General features: G+C 34.9%; 1 protein-coding gene across 1 annotated transcript in view; it reads left to right on the top strand.

The window, feature by feature from the left end:
* The first annotated feature begins 2748 nt into the window (after nt 1-2748).
* LOC122739299 (40S ribosomal protein S17-like) overlaps nt 2749-23995 on the top strand; it is a 50687-nt gene continuing 29440 nt past the window's right edge. Inside the window, exon 1 of the mRNA XM_043981099.1 lies at nt 2749-2866. Coding sequence (XP_043837034.1) covers nt 2749-2866 — 118 coding nt within the window. The remainder of the gene's footprint in view (nt 2867-23995) is intronic.

Here is a 23995-nt window from a genome sequence, read left to right as displayed (position 1 = left end):
CTCCAGGGCCGGTGCTCTATCCACTGTGCCACCTAGCTGCCCCCTGCATCCAAATTCAACAGTTCTTTTTTTTTTTTTTAATTTGGAGAGCTTTTTCCACCATGAGTCCTTTGGAACTATCTTGGACCATTGTATTGCTGAGAAGAATCATGTCTATCACAGTTGATCAACATATAATGTTCTTGATATGGTGTATAATGTTTCCCTGGTTCTGCTCATCTCACTCATCATCAGTTCATGCAAATCCTTCCAGGTTTCTCTGAAATCCACCTGCTCATCATTTCTTACAGCACAATAGTATTCCATTACATTGATATACCACAACTTATTTAGCCATTCCCAAATTGATGGGCATCCCCTCAATTTGCAATTCCTTGCCACCACAAAAAGAGCAGCTATAAATATTTTTTGTGAGTGTGGGTCCTTTACCCTTTTTTATGATCTCTTTGGGAAAAAGTCCTAATAGTGGTATTGTTGGGCCAAAGGGTATGCAAAGATTTATAGCCCTTTGAGCGTAGTTCCAAACTGCTCTCCAGAATGGTTGGATCAGTTCACAGCTCCACCAACAATATATTTGTGTTACAATTTTTCCACAGCTTCTCCAACATTTATTTTTTTCCTGTTTTGTCATATTATACAATCTGATAGGTGTGAGGTGGTACCTCAGCATTGTTTTAATTTGCATCTCTCTAAGCAATAGTGATTTAGAGCATTTTTTCATATGACAATAGATAGCTTTGACTTCATCAGAAAACTGCCTGTTCATATGCTTTGACCATTTCTCAATTGGGGAATGACTTGGATTCTCATAAATTTGATTTAGTTTCTGATATATTTTAGAAATGAAACCTTTATCAGAAGTACTGGCTATAAAAATTGTTTCCCAGTTTTCTGTCTCCCTTCTAATTTTGGATGTATTGCTTTTGTTTGCACAAAACCTTTTTAATTTAATGTAATCAAAATCATCCATTTTGCATTTCATAATATTCTCTCATCATATTATTTTCAGAGTGGTAGTTCTGTTCCCTTACTAATTTTATACCTCCAATTTATTTTTATTAACTTTCTGTTATATTTATAATTTCTAATACACTACTGAATAACAGTATTGATAATGAACATGCTTACTTCATCCCTAATCCTATTGGTAAGACTTCAAGACTACCCCATTACAGAGTACATGCTTTATACATAAAAGGTGATACCATAGGTAAATTAGGAGAGGAAGGAATAGTTTAACTCTCAGATTTATGGAAAGGAGAACAGTTTATGACCAAATAAGAGAGAGAGAATATTATGAAATACAAAATGGAAGATTTTGATTACATTATATTAAAAAGTTTTTGTACAAAGAGAAGCCATGCATCCAAGATTAGAAGGGAGGCAGAAATCTGGGAAGCAATTTTTATAGCCAATATTTCTGATGAAGGCCTCATTTCTAAAATATATCAGGAACTAAATCAAATTTATAAGAATCCAAGTCATTCCCCAATTTAGAAATGGCCAAAGGATATGAACAGGCAGTTTTCTGATGAAGAAGAAAAAGCTATCTATTGTCATATAAAAAATGCTGCTCTTTTTTGTGGTGGCAAGGAATTGGAAATTGAGGGGTTGCCCATCAATTGTGGAATGACTGAACAAGTTGTGGTATATGACTGTAATGCAATACTATAGTGCTTTAAGAAATGATCACCAACCCCTCTTAACTTTATGTATGACAAGTATTTGTGTGTGTATGTATGTATATTTCCCCCTCTTTGAACCAATTTAGATGAGAGTAAGGATTGTGTTGCCTATTGTCTCCAACATTTGCCTTCCACTCTAAGAGCTTTGCCTTGTGCATCTCTTTATGTGTAAAAATTTCCCCATTCTTCCTATTCCTGCCCCTTTCTCCCAAGGCATCCCTTGTTCTTACTCATATTTTTTTACATTATACCAGAATTTTTGTCTCATTTCCACATCATCCGTCTATGTAGAATCCTTCTATTTGACCGAACAATGATAAAGTTCTTATAAGTTATATGCATCATATTCTTGTATAGGAATGTAAGCAGTTTAAACTTTTTGAGTCTTCTTCAAGTTTACCTTTCTATGCTTTTCTTGGGTCTTTTTTTCCCTTGAAAGACTATGCTCATTTTTTTTTTTTTTTGCAAGATAAGTTATTCTGGTTTTTGATTTTAGCCCTGTTGTCTTCTGGAATATGATATTCCAAGCCCTCTGCTTTTTTAACATGGTAGCTGCTAATTCTTTCATACTGCAGATGGTGACTTTACAATATATGAATGGTTTCTTTCTGACTGCTGTATTTTATCTTTGACTAGGGAGCTGTTAGTATTGTCTGCCACATTTCTGGTAGTTTTCATTTTGGGATCTCTTTCAGGTGGTGATTGGTGTATTCTTTCAATTTCTATTTTACCAACTGGTTTTAGGATACTGGGGTAGTTTTCCCTTACAACCACTGAAAATATAATATCTAAGCTCTTTCTTTGATTGTGGGTTTTGTGTAGTCCATAATTATTAAATCATCCCTCCTAAATCTACTTTCCAGGTTAGTTTCCCCAATTAGATATTTTAAATTTCTTTCTTTTTTTCATTCTGTTGATTTTGTTTTATTATTTCTTGATGTCTCATAGAGTTATTATTACCTTTTACTTGTCCCACTCTAGTTTTTAAATTATTATTTTATTCAGTGAGCTTTTGTACCTTTTTCATCATTTGGCCAATTCTGCTTTTTAAGAATTTAGTCATATGATCAGTGCTAGCACAGGCATTCCCTGTAATCTCTTTCTGACTGTTACCAATCCTCTTTTCATCTCTGGTTTGACAGCTCCCAAAGCTGCTGCTGTTTCTATTTTCATCACCACAGGTATTTTATCCATGTCAGCTCTGGGCCAGCCTCTGCACCTGTGTCATAAATATCTCCTTTTGACCTCCTAAGTTGTGTTGGACTGGGTAAATATATCACTCTGACCATTGGCTCTGTCACCCCAAAATTTGACTTGAGTTGTTATTTTAAAGTTGCTTGGAGGGGAATGTTGAAAGAGCTTGGGGGCAGCTAGGTGGCACAGTGGATAGAGCACTGGCCCTGGAGTCAGGAGTACCTGAGTTCAAATCCGGCCTCAGACACATAACACACACTTACTGGCTGTGTGACCCTGGGCAAGTCACTTAACCCCAATTGCCTCACTAAAAAAAACAAAAACAAAAGAAAGAGCTTGGTTGAGTACTTCCTCTCCTCCACAATCTTAGAACCACACTATTTTTGTTTTTTAAGTAAAATTTTATTGCTATTTTCTTTTTTATATCACCAAAGTTTTCACTCTTACTCCCTTTCCTCCCCATCCCCAACATCCACTCCAGATTTTAAATAATATTTTTTAAAAGACAAAAAACAACAAAAATGATGCTTTGTCTAATGGATAAAAGTTTTACAGTGTAGATATTGTCCATTTTATCTATTTATATTAAATTGTTGTTTTAATTTTATACCATATCTTTTCTCGTTATTCCTTTTCTCTATCCACTGCGCCACCTAGCTGCCCCATTATTCTTTCTTAATTCTTATAATACTCAATGATCTGACTATAAACAGCTCACTCAGACATAACTACCACATCAATTATTTTTTCTTTTTTTTGTATGTTAAAATTCAAACTATTTTGTTCCTCAGTGAGCAAACATTCCTTAGGCACTTAAGACTAAATAACAAACAATATGGTATACAATTGGAACAATTTAACTCTAAACTGATTAATACTTAATATAAAAGTACAAATAAACAATGCTAACACTACACAATTTTTATGCATAAAATTAACAAATGTCAATTAACTATTATAACATTGTGAGCAAAAGAGCCCTAAAAGCACAAGTTAACAAATCATGACTTTTTTAAACTGAAAGAAGTGGCTGCTAAAGGAAACACTGGGTAAGAATATCCATGTGTCTAAAATATTACAAGGGTTGAAGGGCAATTATGAACAATATCATCTATGGGATAGAAGCATCACTTCTTTTATATGACCTGGGTTGATCTTTGAAAAGACCAAGGAAGTAATTTCCTTCCTGCCTCCCTGAGCTATAAAAGCCCCATTTCAAAGTTGCTTAGTGTTAGAAGATTTAATTTTGTAGCTTTCTATAGAATGCTTTCTTAGCTATGCTATTTTTGTAAAAGTGAATTAATATTGTTTTAACCTTATATCCTTTTAAGATAATTGTTTTAATCTCTTAGGAAAGAGTAATTAATTTTTGTGTTAATATTTTGTGAGGACTGATTATATTATTAACCCTTTAGTCTTCTTAAGGCTTGGCTTCTAACTGGCTCATAAAGCAGAGAAAATCAATGAAGTATAACAAATATATATTTTTTAAATCTTGAAATGATATCTATGTAAGTAAAATGATCCCGGGAGCATTCAGGGATGAAACTGGAAAAATACCTGAGAGAAGAAAAAAATTAAAAAAAGATTTGGCAAAATCACTTTAACAAGTGATTTTTCTTCTTCAAGAAAAGGAAAATTGTCTCATTTGGACTTTGCTATCACAGTCCCAGATGTGTTTATTTAAGAGGAAAAATATCACTAAAGATAATAAAGATGGGGAAAAGTAACCACATTCAATTAGAAAGATATAGTAGAGACCATAATGAAGGCAACAAAATTTTGAGATCATTGATGTTTCTTAATGAAATAAAAATATGAAAGATGCAGAAGACAATCTAGGACCTTTAATACAAAAAGTTGAGGATACCAGTAAGCAACAATTTTATATATGCATACATATATTTTACTGTCTATCCAAAGATTTTCTGAGAGTTGCATGTATACATATTGAGGACATTAGTTATGAATAAGCAAACATTCATAAGTGATGTTCAACAATTTATAACATCTTTACTATTTCACAATTAACAAAAGGCATATAGACCATATTATCCCTTTGTACTTATAGTTTCTTGATTATGAAAAGCATTTCATTAAGTAAATCATTCACTTTCTATAAGACTCTTATAACTAGGTATCTTCTATCTGTAGATCAAAATCACTCAAGATTTCTTGAAAAAATATAACAAGTGAAATAACTATGCAATGATCCTCTGATAATAAACATTAGAAATGGAAAAACCAAGGAGTTGTATGCTTGTAAAATATATTCACCATCATAATGGAAGAAATCCCAAATGGAATTCAGGTTGAACCAATATTTTCTATGGATGGGCAAGTCCTTTAGATTTTTTTTTCATATGATTGTGTGCTGATCCTATAAACCCCCCGAAAATGTGCAGAGTCTCCTGGAAGAAACTTGTCATAACTCAAAGGATTTTGTCCTGTCTATGAACACAGGAAAAAAGAAACAGCCACTATGTCTTAGGGAAGAAGACGCTTTCTATCCAATGAAGGGTTTGACACCCTGAAGGGAGCAGAAACAGGACACAACTTGTACCTCTGTCACTTAAACCCTAATGCTGGGTCAGAGATCAGTCAGTATTTTGTGTGTGTGTGTGTGAGGCAGTGAGGGTTAATTGGGGTTAAGTGACTTGCCCAGGGTCATACAGCTAGTAAGTGTCAAGTGTCTGAGGCCAGACTTGAACATAGGTCCTCCTGAATCCAGGGCCAGTGCTTTATCCACTGCACCACCTAGCTGCCTTGATCAGTCAGTATTTAAAAAGGAACATGAACCCAGGAGTAATGGGCAAGGGGAAAGAAAGTTTGGGACCAAAGGTAAGGTTCTGAGCAAGTAGTAGAAAAGAGAGTCAAAGATGTATGGATAACTAAAAGATTTGGATGTAGGAACCATCCTCAAAATATAGCAGAATAATGAGGTCATGGAGCTCAAAACAAAGAGGAGCTTGCTTGTATGTAATTTTCAACTTGCAGAGACTTCCAGTTAGGTGACTCAGGTCTGGATAAGTTTACTTGAGTTTTAACCTGAGGTAATCCCACTATTGTGTTGCTAAAATACAAATTAAGTTCAGGATATGCCCAAAGTCAGGCAACAAAAACAGTGATTAGACTTCTCCCTGAATCAAACCATTTCATTTTCACTGAAAACTTGAAAATCTCCAGCTTGAGCTATCCTTTATATTCTTGAAAAACATGATAATTAGGACCTGGAGAAAATAACAGCAACCCCACCAAAAAATACAAAATAGCACCACTCAAAGGCCAGACATACCCTCTCAAAATGCACAATCTTGGACCTAACATGAAATCTGCTGACAGGACATAAAACTGGAAGAATGAAAAAAAAAATATTCTACCATAAAGAGATATTTTGATGTCATGGATATTTTGAAGTCATGGATAGCTAGGTTGCACAGTGGATAGAGTGCTGGGCCTGGAGTTAGAAAGACCTAAGTTTAAATCTGGCCTCAAACACTTACTAGCATATCACTTAATGATTTTGCCTCAGTTTCCTCACATGTAAAATTAATTAGAGAAGGAAATGACAAACAACTCCAGTATCTTTGCCAAGAAAACCCCCAAAAAAGCTACAAAAAGTTGGACATGAATAAAAAATGACTGAACAACAATATACAAAAGACAGAAATATATCAGAAAATAATGAAAATACATCTACATAGAAAGCCTCAAAAAATACAGTATAGACGTATTCCATTGCAATTCTTGGAAGAAGTGAAACAAAAGTTTTTGTTTGTTTGTTTTTAGATTTTGAATTACTTAATAAATGTAATGAGGGTGTTAAAAGCAAGAATGGGAAAATAAATAAAACTATATAAAAGTAGAAGAAAAATAAGATATCTGATATAAAAATCAGTTGTCTTAGATGAAGGAAAGATAATGTAAAAATCACTGGACTCTGAAAGCCATGACCAATAGAAAGAACCTAGACATAACAGTAACAAGAAACATAAAAGAAAATTACCCAGATATTTTAGAAACAGATGGCAAGGTAAAAATATAAAAAATAATCTATTCTCATTTGGAATTTTCTTGGAGAATTTCTTGTGTAACGATTGGAATGATGCCACCTGCTGGATACTTACTGTAGAAGAGTTCTGCCCATGAAGCGAAGGTCTTTGAGGGCAAGACCAGGAGTCTTTTCTTTGGCGGGAGGAAGTGACGTGGACTAGTGGGAGGAGGAAGGAAGAGACTGGCGCTGACTCTGGCGCTCTTTCCTGAGGACGCTGGTGGAGAGCGGAGCTAGAAATGTGCTCTCCCTTTAATAGATAGGAATCTAGGCCTTTCTCTCTCTTTACCAAATTCTTATTCTCCTTAATAAATGCTTAAAAGTCTAACTCTTGCTAAAGCTTATAGTTTATTGGCGACCACTCATTAGATATTTTAGACAGTTTAGCTAGAATTTTATCCCTTAACACTTGGAGTGGTCTGCCTTTTCTTACTCCAGTTCATTTTCACAAGGTAGAGAAATTGAGGCAAATAAGGCTTAAATGACTTGACCAGGGTTACACAACTCACAAGTGTCTTAGGCCAGATTTGAACTATTGAAGATGAGTTTTCCTGGTTCCAAGGCCAGTGTGCCACCCAGCTGCCATTTTCATGATTACCATTTTATAATATAGTTTGTAATCTTATACTGCTAAGCTACCTATTTTCACAATTTTTTTTCATTCATTCCCATGTAATTCTTAAGTTTTTCTTCCAGATGAATTTGTGATTTTTTGGTCTCTATGAAGCATTTTTAGTAGTTTAATTGGTATGATACTAAATAGTCAAATTATGTAAAATTGTCATTTTTATTATATTAACTTACCCTACCCCTGAGTAATTAATATTTCTCCACTTCTTTAGATTTGTCTTTATTTGCATGAAACTTTCTACCTTTTTTAAAATTGTATTCGCCTGTTTAATATACTTCTTATTTATTTGTGAATACATAATATATACACATACATATGTTATATGTGTGTATATATGTGTATACATATACCTCTACCCCCAAATATGTATGTGTATATATATGCATATGTATATATGTATATGTATATATGTATATATATATATATACATATGTATGCATGTATATCTTCCTCCAAGAGGGTAAAGTTGCAGTCTTATACTAGTATAGTTTTACTATCTCCTCCTATAATTAATTTAATTTTCCTCTAAGAATTTGGATATTGTACTCTTTGGTGAATCTATTTTTAGTATTGATATTATTTAATTTTTATGTGGCATTTTAGTAAGATGTAGTTTTCCCACTCCTATCTTTTAATTAGACCTATTGTTGCTTTTTCTTTTTCTTTTATTTCAGCTGAAGCATAATATATTCTACTCCAGCTCCTTATATTAACTCTGCACTTGTCTCTATTTTCAAGTGCTTTTTGTAAACAACACGTTGTTGGATTCTGAATTCTAATAAATTTTGGTATACATTTCTATTTTTATGGAAGAATTAAACTCATTCACATTCATGGTTAAGATTACTAACTCTGTTTCCATCCATCCTATTTTCTTCTGTTTGTTCTTCTCTCTTTTTCTTCTGTCTCTCCACTTGTCTGATTTTCTCCTGACCTCTGTATTCTTTATTCACCTTATTTAAATCACACTCCCCTTTTTCTTGTCCCCTTCCCCTCATACTTTTCCATTGGGTAAAACAAATATCTGCACTCAATTGACCAGATCTTTCTCTCTCTCCCCCTCCCTCTCCCTCTCTCTCCCTCTGTCTCCTTCTCTCCCATTCTCCATCATTCTTCCGCTTTGAAATAATTTAGATGACAGTGAGATTTAAGCATTGTCCCCTCCAACATTTCCCCCTCCACTATAAAAGCTCTTCCTTCCATTCCTCTTTTATATGCAGTAATTTCCCCTATTCTTTCTATCCCTTCCCCATTTTCCAAGGCATCCTTTTTTTTCACCCATACTTTTAAAAAAATGATCCCAGCATAATCAACTTACTCCAATGTCTTCTTTCAATGTAGAATTCTTCTTCCTGTCTTAATAATGATACAGATCTTGAAGTGACATACATCATCTTTCTATGTGGGAATGTAAAGAGTATAAAAGTTTTGAGTTCCTTAGGATTTCTTTTTCATGTTTACCCTTTTCTGCTTCTCTTGAGTCTTACATTTGAAGGCAAAATTTTCTATTCAACTCTATTCTTTTCTTCAGAAATGCTTGAAAGTCTTCTATTTCATGGAACATTCATTTTTCCCTCAAAGAGTTATAGTAGTTTGGCTGGGCAGATTATTCTTGATTTCAGTCCTAACTCTTTTGCTCTCTGGAATATCATATTTCAAGCCCTCTGTTCTTTAATATATCAGCTGCTAAATCTTTCATATTTCTGACAGTGGGTGTACAATATTTGAATGTTTTTATTTTTATTTTTTGTTGCTTGAAGTATGGAAGCTGCTAGATTTGGCTATAATATTCCTGAAAGTTATTGTTTTGACATATCCTTCAGGTGGTTATTGGTAGATTTTTTACAATTTCTTCAGTGACCTTTTGTATGTCTTTTTCAATTTTACCAATTCTGCTTTGTAAGGAGTCATTTTCAACAGTGAAATTTTGTACCTCTTTTTCAATTTGGCCAATTTTGTTTTTTGAGGTATTATTTTCTTCAATATTTTGTGCCCTTTAAAAACAAAGTTGTACATTGTCTTTTCATGGTTTTCTTCCTTTGCTCTCATTTCTTTACCTAATTTCTCCTTTACCACTCTGATTTGATTTTGAAAATAATTTTTTTCATTCTTCCAGGAATTCTTATTGGGCTTGTGTCCAATTCACTTTTTTTTTCTTTTAGGCTTTGCTTTTAGTTGTTGACTTCATTATCTTCTTCTCATTTTGTGTCTTGGTCTTCCCTGTTACCACAGTAGTTTTTTATGGTCAGATTGGTAGATGTTTTCAGAATAGTGTTTTGTCCTGAGTTTTTATATTGAGTTTTCCTGTTGCCATAGTAGTTCTTTTACTTTTTAGCTTGTTTCTTCTTTTTTTTGCTACTTGTTCTAGCCTTTTTCATGATGTTGGACTTGATGTTATTAATCTGGTAGAATATATAATTTGAACTTCTGTATTTAAGTCCTTCTGCTTTCATAGCTTAATGTGGGGGTCTGTAGGTTTTGGATGTTTTAAATATGTTGTAATCTATGGAGAAGTCTGGTCTCTATTCTCCTGTCTAGTGCTCTGATCCTTACCCAATTATGGTCCTTATTCCTTCATGAGTGAGACTGCCCTTCTCTGTGCCATGCAACTGAGATGTGGAACTAGGTAATACATGACCAATCACCCTGGACCTGCAACCTTAAAGTGAGTAATGGGCAACAGCACTGACAACTGTTCCCTAATTTTGACATCACTGTTAATACAGAGTTTACCTGGGATTTTTTTCTGACTGAGTTGTTCATTTTCCTTACCACTTCTGGATACTATTCCTGCCCACAGTAGCAGACCATTTCCACTGTGCACAGCTTCATATGCATAGCATTCCAGGAGCTAGCCCATTGTTCACAATAGTTTGCAAAATGTTCTACCTCATTCTTTTCAAACCTCTTTTTCTGTCTTCCTAAGCTGCTCTGGCCTGGAAAAAATATTTACTATGAATTTATTATGTCTTTTCGATTCAGAATTTTATTTATTATTTTAGGTTGTGTGGCAGATGTGACAGTTGTGACCTTTCACTCCACCACCTAGGCTGTGTTTCTAGGTCAATGATAATTGATCTTTTTCATTTGAACTGGTCAAAGGAGGCAAAAATTATTACATATATACACAATGAAGCAAGAGAGAAAATCAAGAAGGGAGGACTCTGGAAAAGTTACTTCTATGTATAACAAACTCTAACCACAGAAAGCAGATTATGAAGAGGCATTTTAAAGGAAACAAGGGATAAGTAGCTACAATTGCACTCTAGGAAAGAAAGGGAAAGAGAGAAAGAAAAGGCACTGGAGGAGACAAAGCAGATGCACCAAACATAGGAAACGTGTATGGTGTATATTTCCTGCTCAAAGAGAAGGCATAGAGGAGGTAGAGCCAAGACAGTGGGTTAGATGCAACACAGCTAAATTCTCTCAATATCCCCCTCCAAACAACTTTAAAAGAATGCCTCATATAAAATTTTGGATTAGTGGAGTCAACAAAAAGTCAGGGTGAGACATTATTCCCATCCTTAGAAAACTTAAGAGGTCAGCCGGAAATATTTATGACAGCAAAGGGGAAGCTACTGTACAGACCACACACCCAGTGGAAGCAACAGTGGAAGAAGCAGGAACAACAGCTTTAGGAATTCTCAACCCAAAGAAAGTAAGAGGGTTGAACTAGACAGAAAGAAATTACAGAAGTTCCTTGTGGGCACTGTGTATAAATAACCCTGATTGTCAACCCTATTCCCCATATGCAATTCTGACTCAAAATTCTAGGATATAAGGGGAGTCGCAAGGGAGTAAGGGAACTAGTCACAGTTCCAAGGCAAAGAGAATTCTAGTACTTGTGGCTACAGGGAACTAGTCCCTTTTCCTTCCTGGATAAAGACCAGAGTGCAGCCCGGGGGAGCAGGGTCCATACTTCTCCCTGGATCACACCACCATAGAAGCACCAAAAACTTGCAGATCCCCAGAACTAGCTCTGAAAACAACATCACTAAAAAGCGTGAAGCTTGGGACAGTCCCTTCCTACCCGCTGGTGGGAAGATCCCAACTTTATTATAAAGGTCAAAGTCAAGAAAAGACTGGAAAATGAGTAAAGAAGAAAAAAGACCTAATTAAAAGGTATAGTCAGGGAAGCTACATTTGCGAAAAGGTATCATAGACAATGAAGTAATAATTTTTAAAACTATAGGAATTTTCTTTGAAAAAAACCTAATTTTTCAAATATATTCTGAGTATAGAACTGATTCAAATGTATAAAAATAACAGTCATTTCCCAATTGAAATATGATCAGATGATATAAAGAGGCAGTTCTCAAAAGGATAAATCAAAGCTCTCTATAGTCATATGAAAAATCAATATTGATTAGAAAATGGCAAATTAAAACAACTCTGAGGTATCACCGCACACATCAGAAATTACAAATGATTATTGATTTATTTGTTATTGAAAGGATAACATAACATCTGGCTCTGTGAATCCTGTGAAATGCAAATGGGTTATCAGATGTAGAGTGAAGTTATCAGTAAGGGGCCCTACAAATGCAAGCTTTCCTTTAACTTTCACTCTAACAGATATCATGGAATATTGCATTCCAAAAATAAGAAACACAGTCAGGTTTTTATAAGCAGCACCAAAAAGTAAACAAACATTTTTGTTATTTGTTTCCGTAGAAATTCCTCTTCCAAATGGAAAGGGCCAACTTCTCACAGCATGGCTGCTACTGGGGGAGTAGTATCATTTTTGTTTGAAGCATTGGTGATCATTTCAGACAAATTGTCTTCCTTTTTCTGGCTGGAAATACACCTTAGAACATTCTTGTAGAACTTAAAGGCTACTTGGATAGATGAACAGGTGGGACGTTTGACAGTGAGCAGGTTTAGCAGTCAGCTGCTTCAGGGACACTTAGTTGGCTGATCCTAATGCAGTCAGACGTGTTTTAGCCCTGTCATCATTGTTCTAGTCAATGGTCAGAGTATGCATCTAACTTCAGCCAGTTATGCTGCAAATGCATGCCCTTGGCCTCAGGAGGGAACTAGTAAGTATGAATCATATTGCCATTTAAGAAACAACTAAAAGCATATGCTTTACTTGTAATGGGTTAGTGGTATCATCTTCCTGTGGGGAAAAATGCATACAAGAGCACCATGAGTCTATGTTAAGTAGTTTAAGCCTAGAACTTCAATACATTACTATTTTCATGGTCTCATCAGTGTAAGGACATACTACATTGGTACAAATTGAAACACATCTATGTCTAATCCTGAAAAGTTCTTATAATTCCCTCTAATAAATCATACAAAGATAATTTTCTCAACATGCTGAAGGCTTCCTCTTGGGTTTTTTAGCATCTTATAGTACATGTAGAGGATATCAGATGTCCATTTTTTATCCCTCACTCTCATTGCATCAGGACCACCACTTTTTCCAATGATATATATTTCAATATCTCATCTATCTCTTGTGTCACTTTTCATGCACAATTCTTAGTTCATGATATGCTCCAGCCTACTTATGCCTCTTATGCATCTGTATATTGTCTTTTAGGTTACTTGCCATTTGTATTTCTTCTAAAATTGTGAAAATCCATGGTTTGTAGCTATACAATACTTTCAGAAGAATACTCGTTGTTTTTTTAAAGTATGGTTTGAATTAAGAGCTTCCTGTAATCATGTATTTGAAAGACAGACTAACTAGTTCTATAGTGAACTCAATGCCTATCATATGCATTTTAGCACTATACTGCTTATAATTTTTAAACAATCAATTTAGACAGTGGGGGAATTATCTCTAGACATGCATGCCTTCCCCCTTCTGCCACCCTTAATCCTGGTTGAATGACTGGGGTTTACCCTTTCTACTTTCATCAGCTGATTCCCTAAGAAGGATATTCCATATGAGTGAACCTGGCTCAACCAATGAGTAAACACAAGTATTTGAAATGACCAACTGTGGATTGTTATGGCCCCCTATGAGATCATGCTCTGTTCCACTGTGGTCTGTTATAGTTGTTCAGGCAGTTATAATGAACGTGTGTGATGTTTGACATTCAATTCCAATGAGTCTGAAGCTTACTGCATCTCCAGAGACAGGCAAGATGCAGGGTTGGATAGCTATTCAGGAATTATTTAGCTAAGAACTGACCAAGAGAGAAATATCAGCCAGGGTATTGGATTTAGAATAAAAGGATCTGGGTTCCAGTCCCTTTCTCTGCTAGTTATTTCTTGTGTTCTCTGTGTAATTAAACCTTCTGGGCCTTTAATTTTATCCTCTCTAAAATAAGAGGGATAAAATAGGTGAAGGTATTTCACATGTATAAATCTATAATCAGATGACAAAATACTTATAAAGCACTGTGCCTGACACATATTAATTACTTAATAAATGCTTATTCTCTTGCATTCCGTGATCCTATGAATATAAATTCCCCATGTTGATACTTTTTTTTTCCAGGAAAATATAATGGGGGAAGGGGAGGAAAAGGAAGGAGAATATCTGATTTTTGACCAAATAAGCTTGTACCATATAACACATGTACAAACTGAGATGGTTTACTTTCTGATTTTCCACCTGATGCAACGATGTTTGGCAAGGTTTTTGTTGATAGAATTTAGAATTGTTTGAGTTTTCCTGTTCAACACTGAATTAACATACATACATCTTGGTTTGTCTTTTTTGTGAGGGTCTCTGCTTTTGTGTTTGTATGTATGTATGTTAGGCAGGGCTTGTGGGCATTATGAAAATGTCTCTTCTTTTTGCAAAGCTCTGATTTTTCTTCTTGACTTTGTATGACAAATGGGAACAAAGTTTACATCTTTCAAAAAACAACCAATGTGGTGGAACCTTGGAAAGTATGCAGTCTGGTTGGGGTGTGGATCCTCTCAAACTTGAAGATATTTTGGATTGCTAATGGTGATTTGGTGACCTTTCTGTTAGCTGAGGGTGCATAAACTGTTGAAATATTCATTCATCACCCTGCTGATCTGGCCTCTGATGTGGTTGGGTATATTCAATATTTGATGAATAATCTTTTCCTCCTGACACCGCCTTTAATTCAGTGATTTTTGAGTAGGAGATTGTATGTTAGGAGTGGGAAGTGCTTCTCAAGCCCCTTCCCATTATTTCTCTTTTTGAGATATATTGGAGGCAAGTCCAGATGTTTGGCATAGGGTATGAAATGAATTGCTTTTTTTCAAGCAAGAATGCCTGCAGAAAAACTGCATCGTTACTCCATCATGATAAGTTCTTATTTCTGCTGCTTATTAGAGAATTTCTTTTCAGCTAAAATGATTTATGTAGATAAATATGCATTCTATCAATGCTTTTCTGTGGAGTTGTAGTGGCATCTAGTGAATACAAAGGCCAGAAGATAAAAGACTTGCTGTGGAAATACAGCTAGGTGGATAAAGCACCAGGAGAATCTGAGTTCAAATCTGGCCTCAGACACTTGATACTTACTAGCTGTGTGACTCTGGGCAAGTCACTTAACCCCCATTGCCCTGCAAAAACAACTACAACAGCAACAGCAGCAACAACAACAACAACAACAAACATATAGTGTCAGGATTGTAAGGTACCTCCTAGTTTGTTTTATGTTTTTTTTTTCCTATTCCAACTCCATATCTGATGCAAAGAGTCATAGAGACTGGTTTCCAAGAGGGTTCAAAAAGGAATCAATTTACAGCTCTAGAAAGCTGCTTCCAACAGCTTAAGTGTTAGTCAGTAAACTAGATATTTGTGTTATCAAAGTCATTTTCTAGAGGTCAGATGATATAGGGGCTAGTATTAAATAGCTAATGAACTATTATAATTGTATAATATACTTACAGTTGCATATGTAATTAATACATTATATATGCATATATATATATAACACATATATAATAGTTGTAAAATTATATAACTGTGTAATTATAAGGACTGAGAAGGTTGACCAGTAGCTCTTCTTTGCAGAAGCATGGAACTATATTGTGAAATACTGCATAGACTATCAGATTTGATTAATATGTTGGTTGTGTAACGATTGGAATAACGCCACCTGCTGGATACTAACTGTAGAAGAGTTCTGCCCATGAAGCGAAGGTCTTTGAGGGCAAGACCAGGAGTCTTTTCTTCAGGAGTCAGGAAGTGACGCGGACTAGTGGGAGGAGGAAGGAAGAGACTGGCGCTCAGTCTCGCGCTCTTCCCTTTGGACTCTGGTGGAGAGCGGAGCTAGAAATGTGCTCTCCCTTTAATAGCTAGGAATTTAGGCCTTTTTCTCTCTCTTTACCAAATTCTTATTCTCCTTAATAAATGCTTAAAAGTCTAACTCTTGCTAAAGCTTATAATTTATTGGCGACCACTCATTAGATATTTTAGACAGTTTAGCTAGAATTTTAACCCTTAACAGATGGCTGACCACGAAGAGGAAAGCTAACCCTCAGTCTTCTTCTGATCTGCTGGTTGGGTAAGAAATTTCCCCTCCCTCTCCCTTTAACTGCTAAGTACTGGTGTACTGGCTGTGTTTTCCTTTAAATTTTTTCGAATGGACCTTTTAAACTCCCTAATTACCCTATTTTTTATTTTAGTCTGTTTAACCAGACAAATGGGAGATAAGATCATGTTAATACTTTGTTTTTGTGGATTTTCTATTTTTCTTTTTATTTTGTTAAAAGAGCCAGCAACTTACTCACACAAGGAAATATCTCTCCCTCTCCCAACCATGCTTTTTCAGAGAAACCTGAAGAGATTCCTGCAGCTTTTCCCAGTTCTAACACTAATTGTTGCTCTAATTTTGCATGCCTGGAGGCAATGACCCACCCTCTAGAAGCTTTTAATCCCCTAGCACCTGGAGGCAAAGTGGGGGAAGAGGAATCCAGGCCTGAGTTCAAAATCAAGTCTGATTCAAATTGCGCTGGTCCCTCCCCTCCTCTCCAAACCCCACCCTCTACTCCTCCCATGGCCAAGCCCATTGCTTCCCCTGCCTGGGAAGTCCAGAGAACTGATGCGCATGCTCAACTTTCTCTAACTACATTTGCAGCTTCAGGCTCAGCCCTTCCCCAGCCTGGCTGTGCTTCTGAGACAACCTTAGAAAGCCCTTTAAATTCTAGATATGCTCGTTTTGTTCATAATTTTGCTAACCTGCTTTTGTCTTTAATTAGTAATATCATAAAGCATTTGTATGGTGAAAAGACTGACAGACAATATAGAGGGGTTAAAGAAGAAAAATTTAAGCTGTATAAGAATGACAATCATCAACATAGTTCAAGACTCTGCTTCTTTTGCCATGGAAGGGTATATATTGTACAGAAATGTAGAAGTAAGGGGCAAGGTATTGATATGAGTGTTGGGGATTTTAGATATCGGAATCAAGAGTGTTCTGAATTCACTCAGATTATTAATAGTATCAGTTCAGAGGTTACATAGGATTTCTATGCTATTACATATACATTTTGAAATTAATGGTATGGGTTTATTTTCATAGAGATTTTCATGCTTTTGAGATTGTGTCTTATACTTAGTTTCTAAAACAAGGAGAATATTTGTAAAAGCTTTTTATAGTCATGTGATCAAGTTTATATTTTATAGTACTCTTATTAATATTAAATTCATATTCATTTAGATTTCCCTAGTTTGAATTTCATTGTCTTTTATTATTCCACGTGTATTTTCTTCTATTCATTCATCTATCTAATTTTGAAACATGGTTTTGATTTCATAATACAATGTTAATTCTAGGAGTATTGTGGTCCCATATTCTGAGTTGTTTGTTTTTGTTTTTCTCAACTGATTATTTGATCAAACTCTTTAAAGCATTTGCTTGGCAAATTGGTTGCCATGGCAAGTGTAAATTGATTCTAGAAGTATTATTTTTGATAAGCACATTCCAAAAAAAAAAAAAGAGGGGAACATTTGTAAAAGTTTTCTTTTTTCAAAAAAAAGTTTTCTTTGAGATTCTGTTGTGCTTTAACTTGTATTTAAATATGTTCAGATTTTTCAAAAAAGTAATTGTATACTAAGTAAAAAAAAAGAGATATTATTTGAAATTGTTGCATAATTATATATTGTGTTCTGAGTCAAGATGTATTCACATTTTTTGCAATCATTTATTATCCTCAATTTTTAAATCCATATGAGACTTGGATTATGGGAACTTATCATTTAAGACACTAATTACCTTTATTCTGAGTTATCAGATGCCAGTTGGCCAAGGTGCCATCCAATCACAAGAGGAATACATATTGCTCAAGGAGCAGACACTGAACTGTCACATGAGGGGAGACATGCATGAAGTCAAGGTATGGCCGAGGGAACGGCTTTTGACAAATGTTGAGGTTGGATTCTCTTGGTTTAATATTTTATACTCTTTTTCCCCACAATATTGTACAGATGGCTGGAAGTATTGATCCCACCCATCTCACTTCTACACCTGGCTTCCATGCTCCCTCCTATATGCCTGATGCCATGGACATCTCAGTCCCATGCATCTGATTAAGTCTGACTCAGTTTCTTCCAATATGTTCGGTGGCATGGACATATATTCCATCCACCTATTTTAAGCCTGGCATACTGTATGGGCAGTACATATTGCTCAAGTGTGGGAATGCTCATATCCCATCATTTCTCTGTTCTTTTATGGTAACCCCCATAATTATCTCAGGTGTCATGATAAATACAGTGTTGAATTTGGCCTTGACACCTGTTACCAATTATATTAGATTTTTTAATTTCTCATAATGGCATGAGGATAATTAGGCAGATGATGCAAAAAGTGATAAAACAAAGATAAAAATTATTTTTATTAATTAATATTGCAGCAATTGTCTTCTCAATTACCCTCCATAAGGGGGGACTATAGTAATATTATAATTTTAAAGAATGGTTCAATTTTTGTTTTATTATATGTTTCATGTGTAACAACTAAGATTCTGAATTCCCTTAGACATGTTTTTGAGAACTTTCATTGTTGGATTTGATTATTGACAAAGCTATTTTAAAGTTGTGTTAAGCTCAATTTTGTAGGAAATTTTCCTGGCTGATTACCAGCATCCACACATCAACCCCTGAAAAGACTTCCATTCCACGACTACACCTAGAGGACATCTAAGAAAAGACTTTCAGAGACTTTAAATGAACAGTTTTGATTTGTTGTTTTTGTTGTTTTTTTTCTCTTTCTGTTATAATATACACCATCTGTAACATGTACTCTCTGCAGAGGCCCTCCCTTTGCAAGACTAATGTCAAAGCGTCGGTTCATGAGGACAAAAAAAAAATCGCCCCTCTGGACAAAACTTTCCTCTCTTCCTTTTCTATATTGTTGTTCACATATTATTAGCTAGCAATAGTTATTATATTCTTTTTACTGTTCCGTCAAGGAAACATTTTGTTTCTTGAGGAACAACAGGGGGGACTGTAACGATTGGAATAACGCCACCTGCTGGATACTAACTGTAGAAGAGTTCTGCCCATGAAGCGAAGGTCTTTGAGGGCAAGACCAGGAGTCTTTTCTTCAGGAGTCAGGAAGTGACGCGGACTAGTGGGAGGAGGAAGGAAGAGACTGGCGCTCAGTCTCGCGCTCTTCCCTTTGGACTCTGGTGGAGAGCGGAGCTAGAAATGTGCTCTCCCTTTAATAGCTAGGAATTTAGGCCTTTTTCTCTCTCTTTACCAAATTCTTATTCTCCTTAATAAATGCTTAAAAGTCTAACTCTTGCTAAAGCTTATAATTTATTGGCGACCACTCATTAGATATTTTAGACAGTTTAGCTAGAATTTTAACCCTTAACAGTTGGTTTTATGGAACTGATTTTTTTCAAAATTCTTTTCTTTTGTTATAAGAGATTAACTAATAATAATAAAAATGACAATAATAATAATAATGAATTGTCACCACTGAAAGAAAAGGGACCAAACTTAAGAAGTATTCCTGACTACAAATACAGTGACTATTAGTAATCATTTATCCTTCATAGTGAGACACATTTGATGATTTCTATCCATCGCCACAAGATTCTCTTCGGCATAGGCTGATTCAGTGGAACCAGCTGCTGTGAAGGTACCCTCATCCCCTCTGCCATTGACACAACACTTTTTGCCCTATTCTTTTATATGGAAAGCTGCACCCTACATTTGCACAGATGTTTCTGTGGATAAATTGGATTCTAGGCCATTGCAGCCACTGCCCCATTTTCCTCTTGCCCCCAATAACTTAACTTTACCCACGTTTAGTCATTCCTAGTTAGAGTTCTTACTGGGGGAATGTTTTATATTCATGAAATTAGGAAGACAGATTTAATTACCTTTAAATAACCAATCCATGAATTTTTCTCTCCAGCTCAATCCTCTCCCTTTCTTTCCCTCATTCTCAGTTTATCAATTTAGGAATACTTCTAAGGATAAATTAAAAAGATTATAGTTGGTAAACAGCACTGTATCTTTTTCACATTAGGTACATATTCATAATTTGTTTTGTCCTGAAGTTAACCAGAAAAGTCAAAATCACATCATCCAGTCTCTGAGGACATCATATCCAAATAATCTCATGAATTTTGTGCTTTTAAAGCATTTCATCAAATGGCATGAAAAAACATGTCCCATACTTCTTTCTCATATTTAAAATTCTCTCCTGAGAGGATTTTTCCTGAAGAAGAAAGGTGGTTTTAATATGGTAGTAAATGGTCACATTCATGAATTTGAACTATTTTCCCCTTGGAAATGGATTACCTTGTTTAGACCAACATAGACTTGTCCTGGCAGGATTTTACAATAAGCCTCTCTATAAATAAGATTTTTTTTCTTCTGAGTTTATAATTTTTGACTTTAAAAGCGAGAAAAAATGTTATTTCAGATGCACAGAGTATTTATCCCATAGGAGATTTCAGGAATCTGATTTGTTGGATTCATAGTGATAACTCATCTGCTTTGGGGAAAGAAATATGGGTATAAATAGCTGAAGAACTGTGAAATGTGAAATGTGACTATGTGTTGGAATAAAATGACTTTATTTTTTAACACGTGTAATGTTTAATCATCAAACACCAGATTTTCCTTTTAAGACCTTTTAGTGAGTATTATATTTTGTAATCTTCATGAAATGCCCAAGTCCAACTATTAAAAATTAATTGCCCGGGGAACCTAGGTGGCGCAGTGGATAGAGCACCGGCCCTGGATTCAGGAGTACTCAAGTTCAAATCCGACCTCAGACACTTAACACTTACTAGCTGTGTGACCCTGGGCAAGTCACTTAACCCCAATTACCTCACTAAAAAAAAAAATAAAATAAAATAATTGCCCAATTAAAGGTTTCATTGGTACTATAAGAGAATCATAATTTCTATTCCTCATGTTCTCTTTAATAAATAGTATGCAATGAGAGGAGAACCTCTGAAGAAAAGCGAGAACTAGGTTGGGGCCAACATTACCTAAAATTTCAAAGCAATTTCTTTTATGTGAGAGAAACAGAGAGTACTTTTTGATGTCCCTCTTCCCTCATTGTAGTTTTTTGAACTCAGAGGCTTTACATCATCCTTAATCTTCCCTGGAAATTAACTAAATGTGGTCCAGCTCATATGCCAGTTTATTACTGTCATACCATGTTCTCTCTACATAACAAAATAAATAACGTACTTAGAGCACAAAGTGTGAACTAGTTAATCAGATAAATTGGTCCATGTTAATAAGAAAATTTATAGAATTCTCAGGTCAAAATGAACTTTAATGGTAAGTCTCTGGGAATCCCACCATTATTGTCTAAGCCATTGTGGAATTTAATGTTTGGAATTTTAAAAAAAGGTAAGAGATGTCATATCATATTTGCCAATAAAGGAGCCATTCTTGTGCAGATGTCATGTTATTGGACCTCAAATAAAATAATATAAGTTACTGTATAACAGGCCTTTCTTGCCTATAATTCCATAAGAATAATGTATTGTGGTTCTAACTCCAAAGCCTGATAGCCTTTTACTTTTTAAAAGCAATAAGTTTTAAACAAAATATATTGAAAACAGGTTGGAAACATCACTCTCAATTTGAGGAACAGAATAAAACAGTTTGAATGTTAGAAAGAGGACTGGACTTAAAGTCCAAATGACCTAGGTTCAGGTCAATTTCAAACTATGACCTAGGCAAATATCACTTTACCAGGATAAGATTTAATTTCCTCACCCATAAAATGGGAATGTTAGACTATATGGTTTTGGAATCTCCTTCTAGCTCTAAACATTTGCAAAGTCAAAAGTTTTTTCAAGTCATAAATCTTAAAATTTGAGATTAATCCCTAATTCAACCTCAAACATGGGTCTTCCAAAAGCTATGCCAGTTTGAAAGTATGTTTAGGGTGAGCATCTATCTATTCAAATGTTGTGGCTTATGAGTCTGTGATAATGGTCCTCCTTTGTCAGACCATTGACAAGTTAGATTAGATTGTCAGTGTGGTATAAAAAAATAAGAGCATTCATGCAAATCAAACCACCAAAGAAATATTTTATAGAGCTAACAATAATAGCAAAATTTATTTAGAAAAACAAAAGATCAAGAATAAAAAGGGAATCAATGATAAATATGAAGAAAGGTGGCCTAGTTCATACTATATGACGAGGCAATAATGTACCTTGTAATATAGTATGAACTAGGCCACCTTTCTTCATATTTTTAATCAAAACAATGTGATACTGGATAAGAGATAGAGTGGAAGATCAGTGGAATAGATTTGGTAAACAATATACAGAAGTAAATGACCATAGTAATTTAGTGTTTGATAAATCTAAAGAATCATGCTTTGAGGGCAAGAACTTAATATTTGAAAAAGTTGCTAAAAAAAACTGGAAAACAGGCTTACAGAAACAAGGTTTTCTAATATCTCAAAGCATATATCAAGAAAAGGTCAAAATAGGCATATGATTTAGGCATAAAATATGAAATCATCAGAAAATTAATGGAGCATAGAAAAATACACATCAGATTTATGTTTGAAAGATTTTATAATCAAAGAAGGTATAGAGAAGATCACAGGAAACAAAATGGCTAATTTTTAATTGTGCAAAATTTAAAATTTTTTTTTCAGAATCAAAACAAAGGCAGCCAAAATAAGAACAAAGCAGAAACTGGGAAGAAATTTTTACAGCAAGGTTCTCTTATAAAGACCTTATTTCTCACATATGTAGATCAATGGGCTAAATTTATTTTGTTTTTGAATTAAGAACCATTCCCTGATTGGTATATGATCATTCTATATGAACAGGCAATTTTCAGAAGAAGAAATCAAAGCTATCAATAGTCAGATTTAAAAATGTTCAAAATTTCTACTGATTAGTGAAATGCAAAGTAAAATAATTCTGAGGTGCCACCTCACAACTATCAGATTGACTAACATGACTAGAAAATGAAAATGTAAAATGGCGGGGATTTGGAAATATAGGTACACTAACGCTAATGTACTGTTCATGGAGTTGTCAACTGACCCAACCATTCCAGAGGAAAATTTGGAATGATGCCCAAAGTATTATAAAACTATGTATTCCTTTTGACCCATCAATACCATTATAAGGTCTATATACCGTGGAGATAAAAGAAAAAGGAAAACAAAACTCATTTGCCTGTACAAATTTATTTATAGCAATTCCCTATGTGGTGAAAAAAGAATTAGAAATTTATGGGATGCTCATCAGGTGAGGAATAGCTGAACAAGTTGGGGTATATGATTGTATTGGATTGCTATTGTTCTATAAGAAGTGAGGAGGGAAATGGATTCAGAACTGATAAGCTTTACATGAACTGATGCAAAACGAAGGAAGCAAACCATTGTGCAGAATAACAATGTTGTAATGTTGCTCAACTGTTAAAGAATTGGCTACTCTGATCAATATAATGATTCAAAACAATTCCAAAGGACTCATAAGAAAAAAAAATTTATACTTCTATAAAGAGAGAACTGATATGCTTTTTTTGTGAGGCAATTGGGGTTAAGTGACTTGCCTTGGGTCACACAGCTAGTATTAAGTGTCTGAGGCTGGATTTGAACTCAGGTCCTCCTGACTCCAGGGCCAGTGCTCTATCCACTGTGCCACCTAGCTGCCCCAAACTGATATACTTTGAGTGAAGTTTGAACCATATTTTTTTACTTATTTTCTTGCTTTTTTGCAACATGGCTAATAGGAAAAAATTTGTTTTGTATGATTTTGCATGTATGATGAATATCATATTACTTTTCTGCTCAGTGAATGTTGGAGGGCCTGGTATGCAGAAGATGATTTGGAACTCAAAATTTTAAAATGATGTAAAAAACTATTTTTTTAAAAAAATATATCAGAAATCTTAAAAAGAAGCCAAGCACATTTGACTTCAAGGATATATGTACAGGGATTGGCCTTGGTGCAAGAATGGATACCCATCCTTCAGAGATTTGAATAAAGAAGCAGAGAGTTGGGGATAATGTTGAGGGATTTTAAGTTGAGAAAAGG

The sequence above is a fragment of the Dromiciops gliroides genome, chromosome 2 (genome assembly GCF_019393635.1).
Source record: "Dromiciops gliroides isolate mDroGli1 chromosome 2, mDroGli1.pri, whole genome shotgun sequence".
NCBI lineage: Eukaryota > Metazoa > Chordata > Mammalia > Microbiotheria > Microbiotheriidae > Dromiciops > Dromiciops gliroides.
Note: the sequence above shows the minus strand (reverse complement) of the source record. Positions and strands in the feature narration are given on the sequence as shown.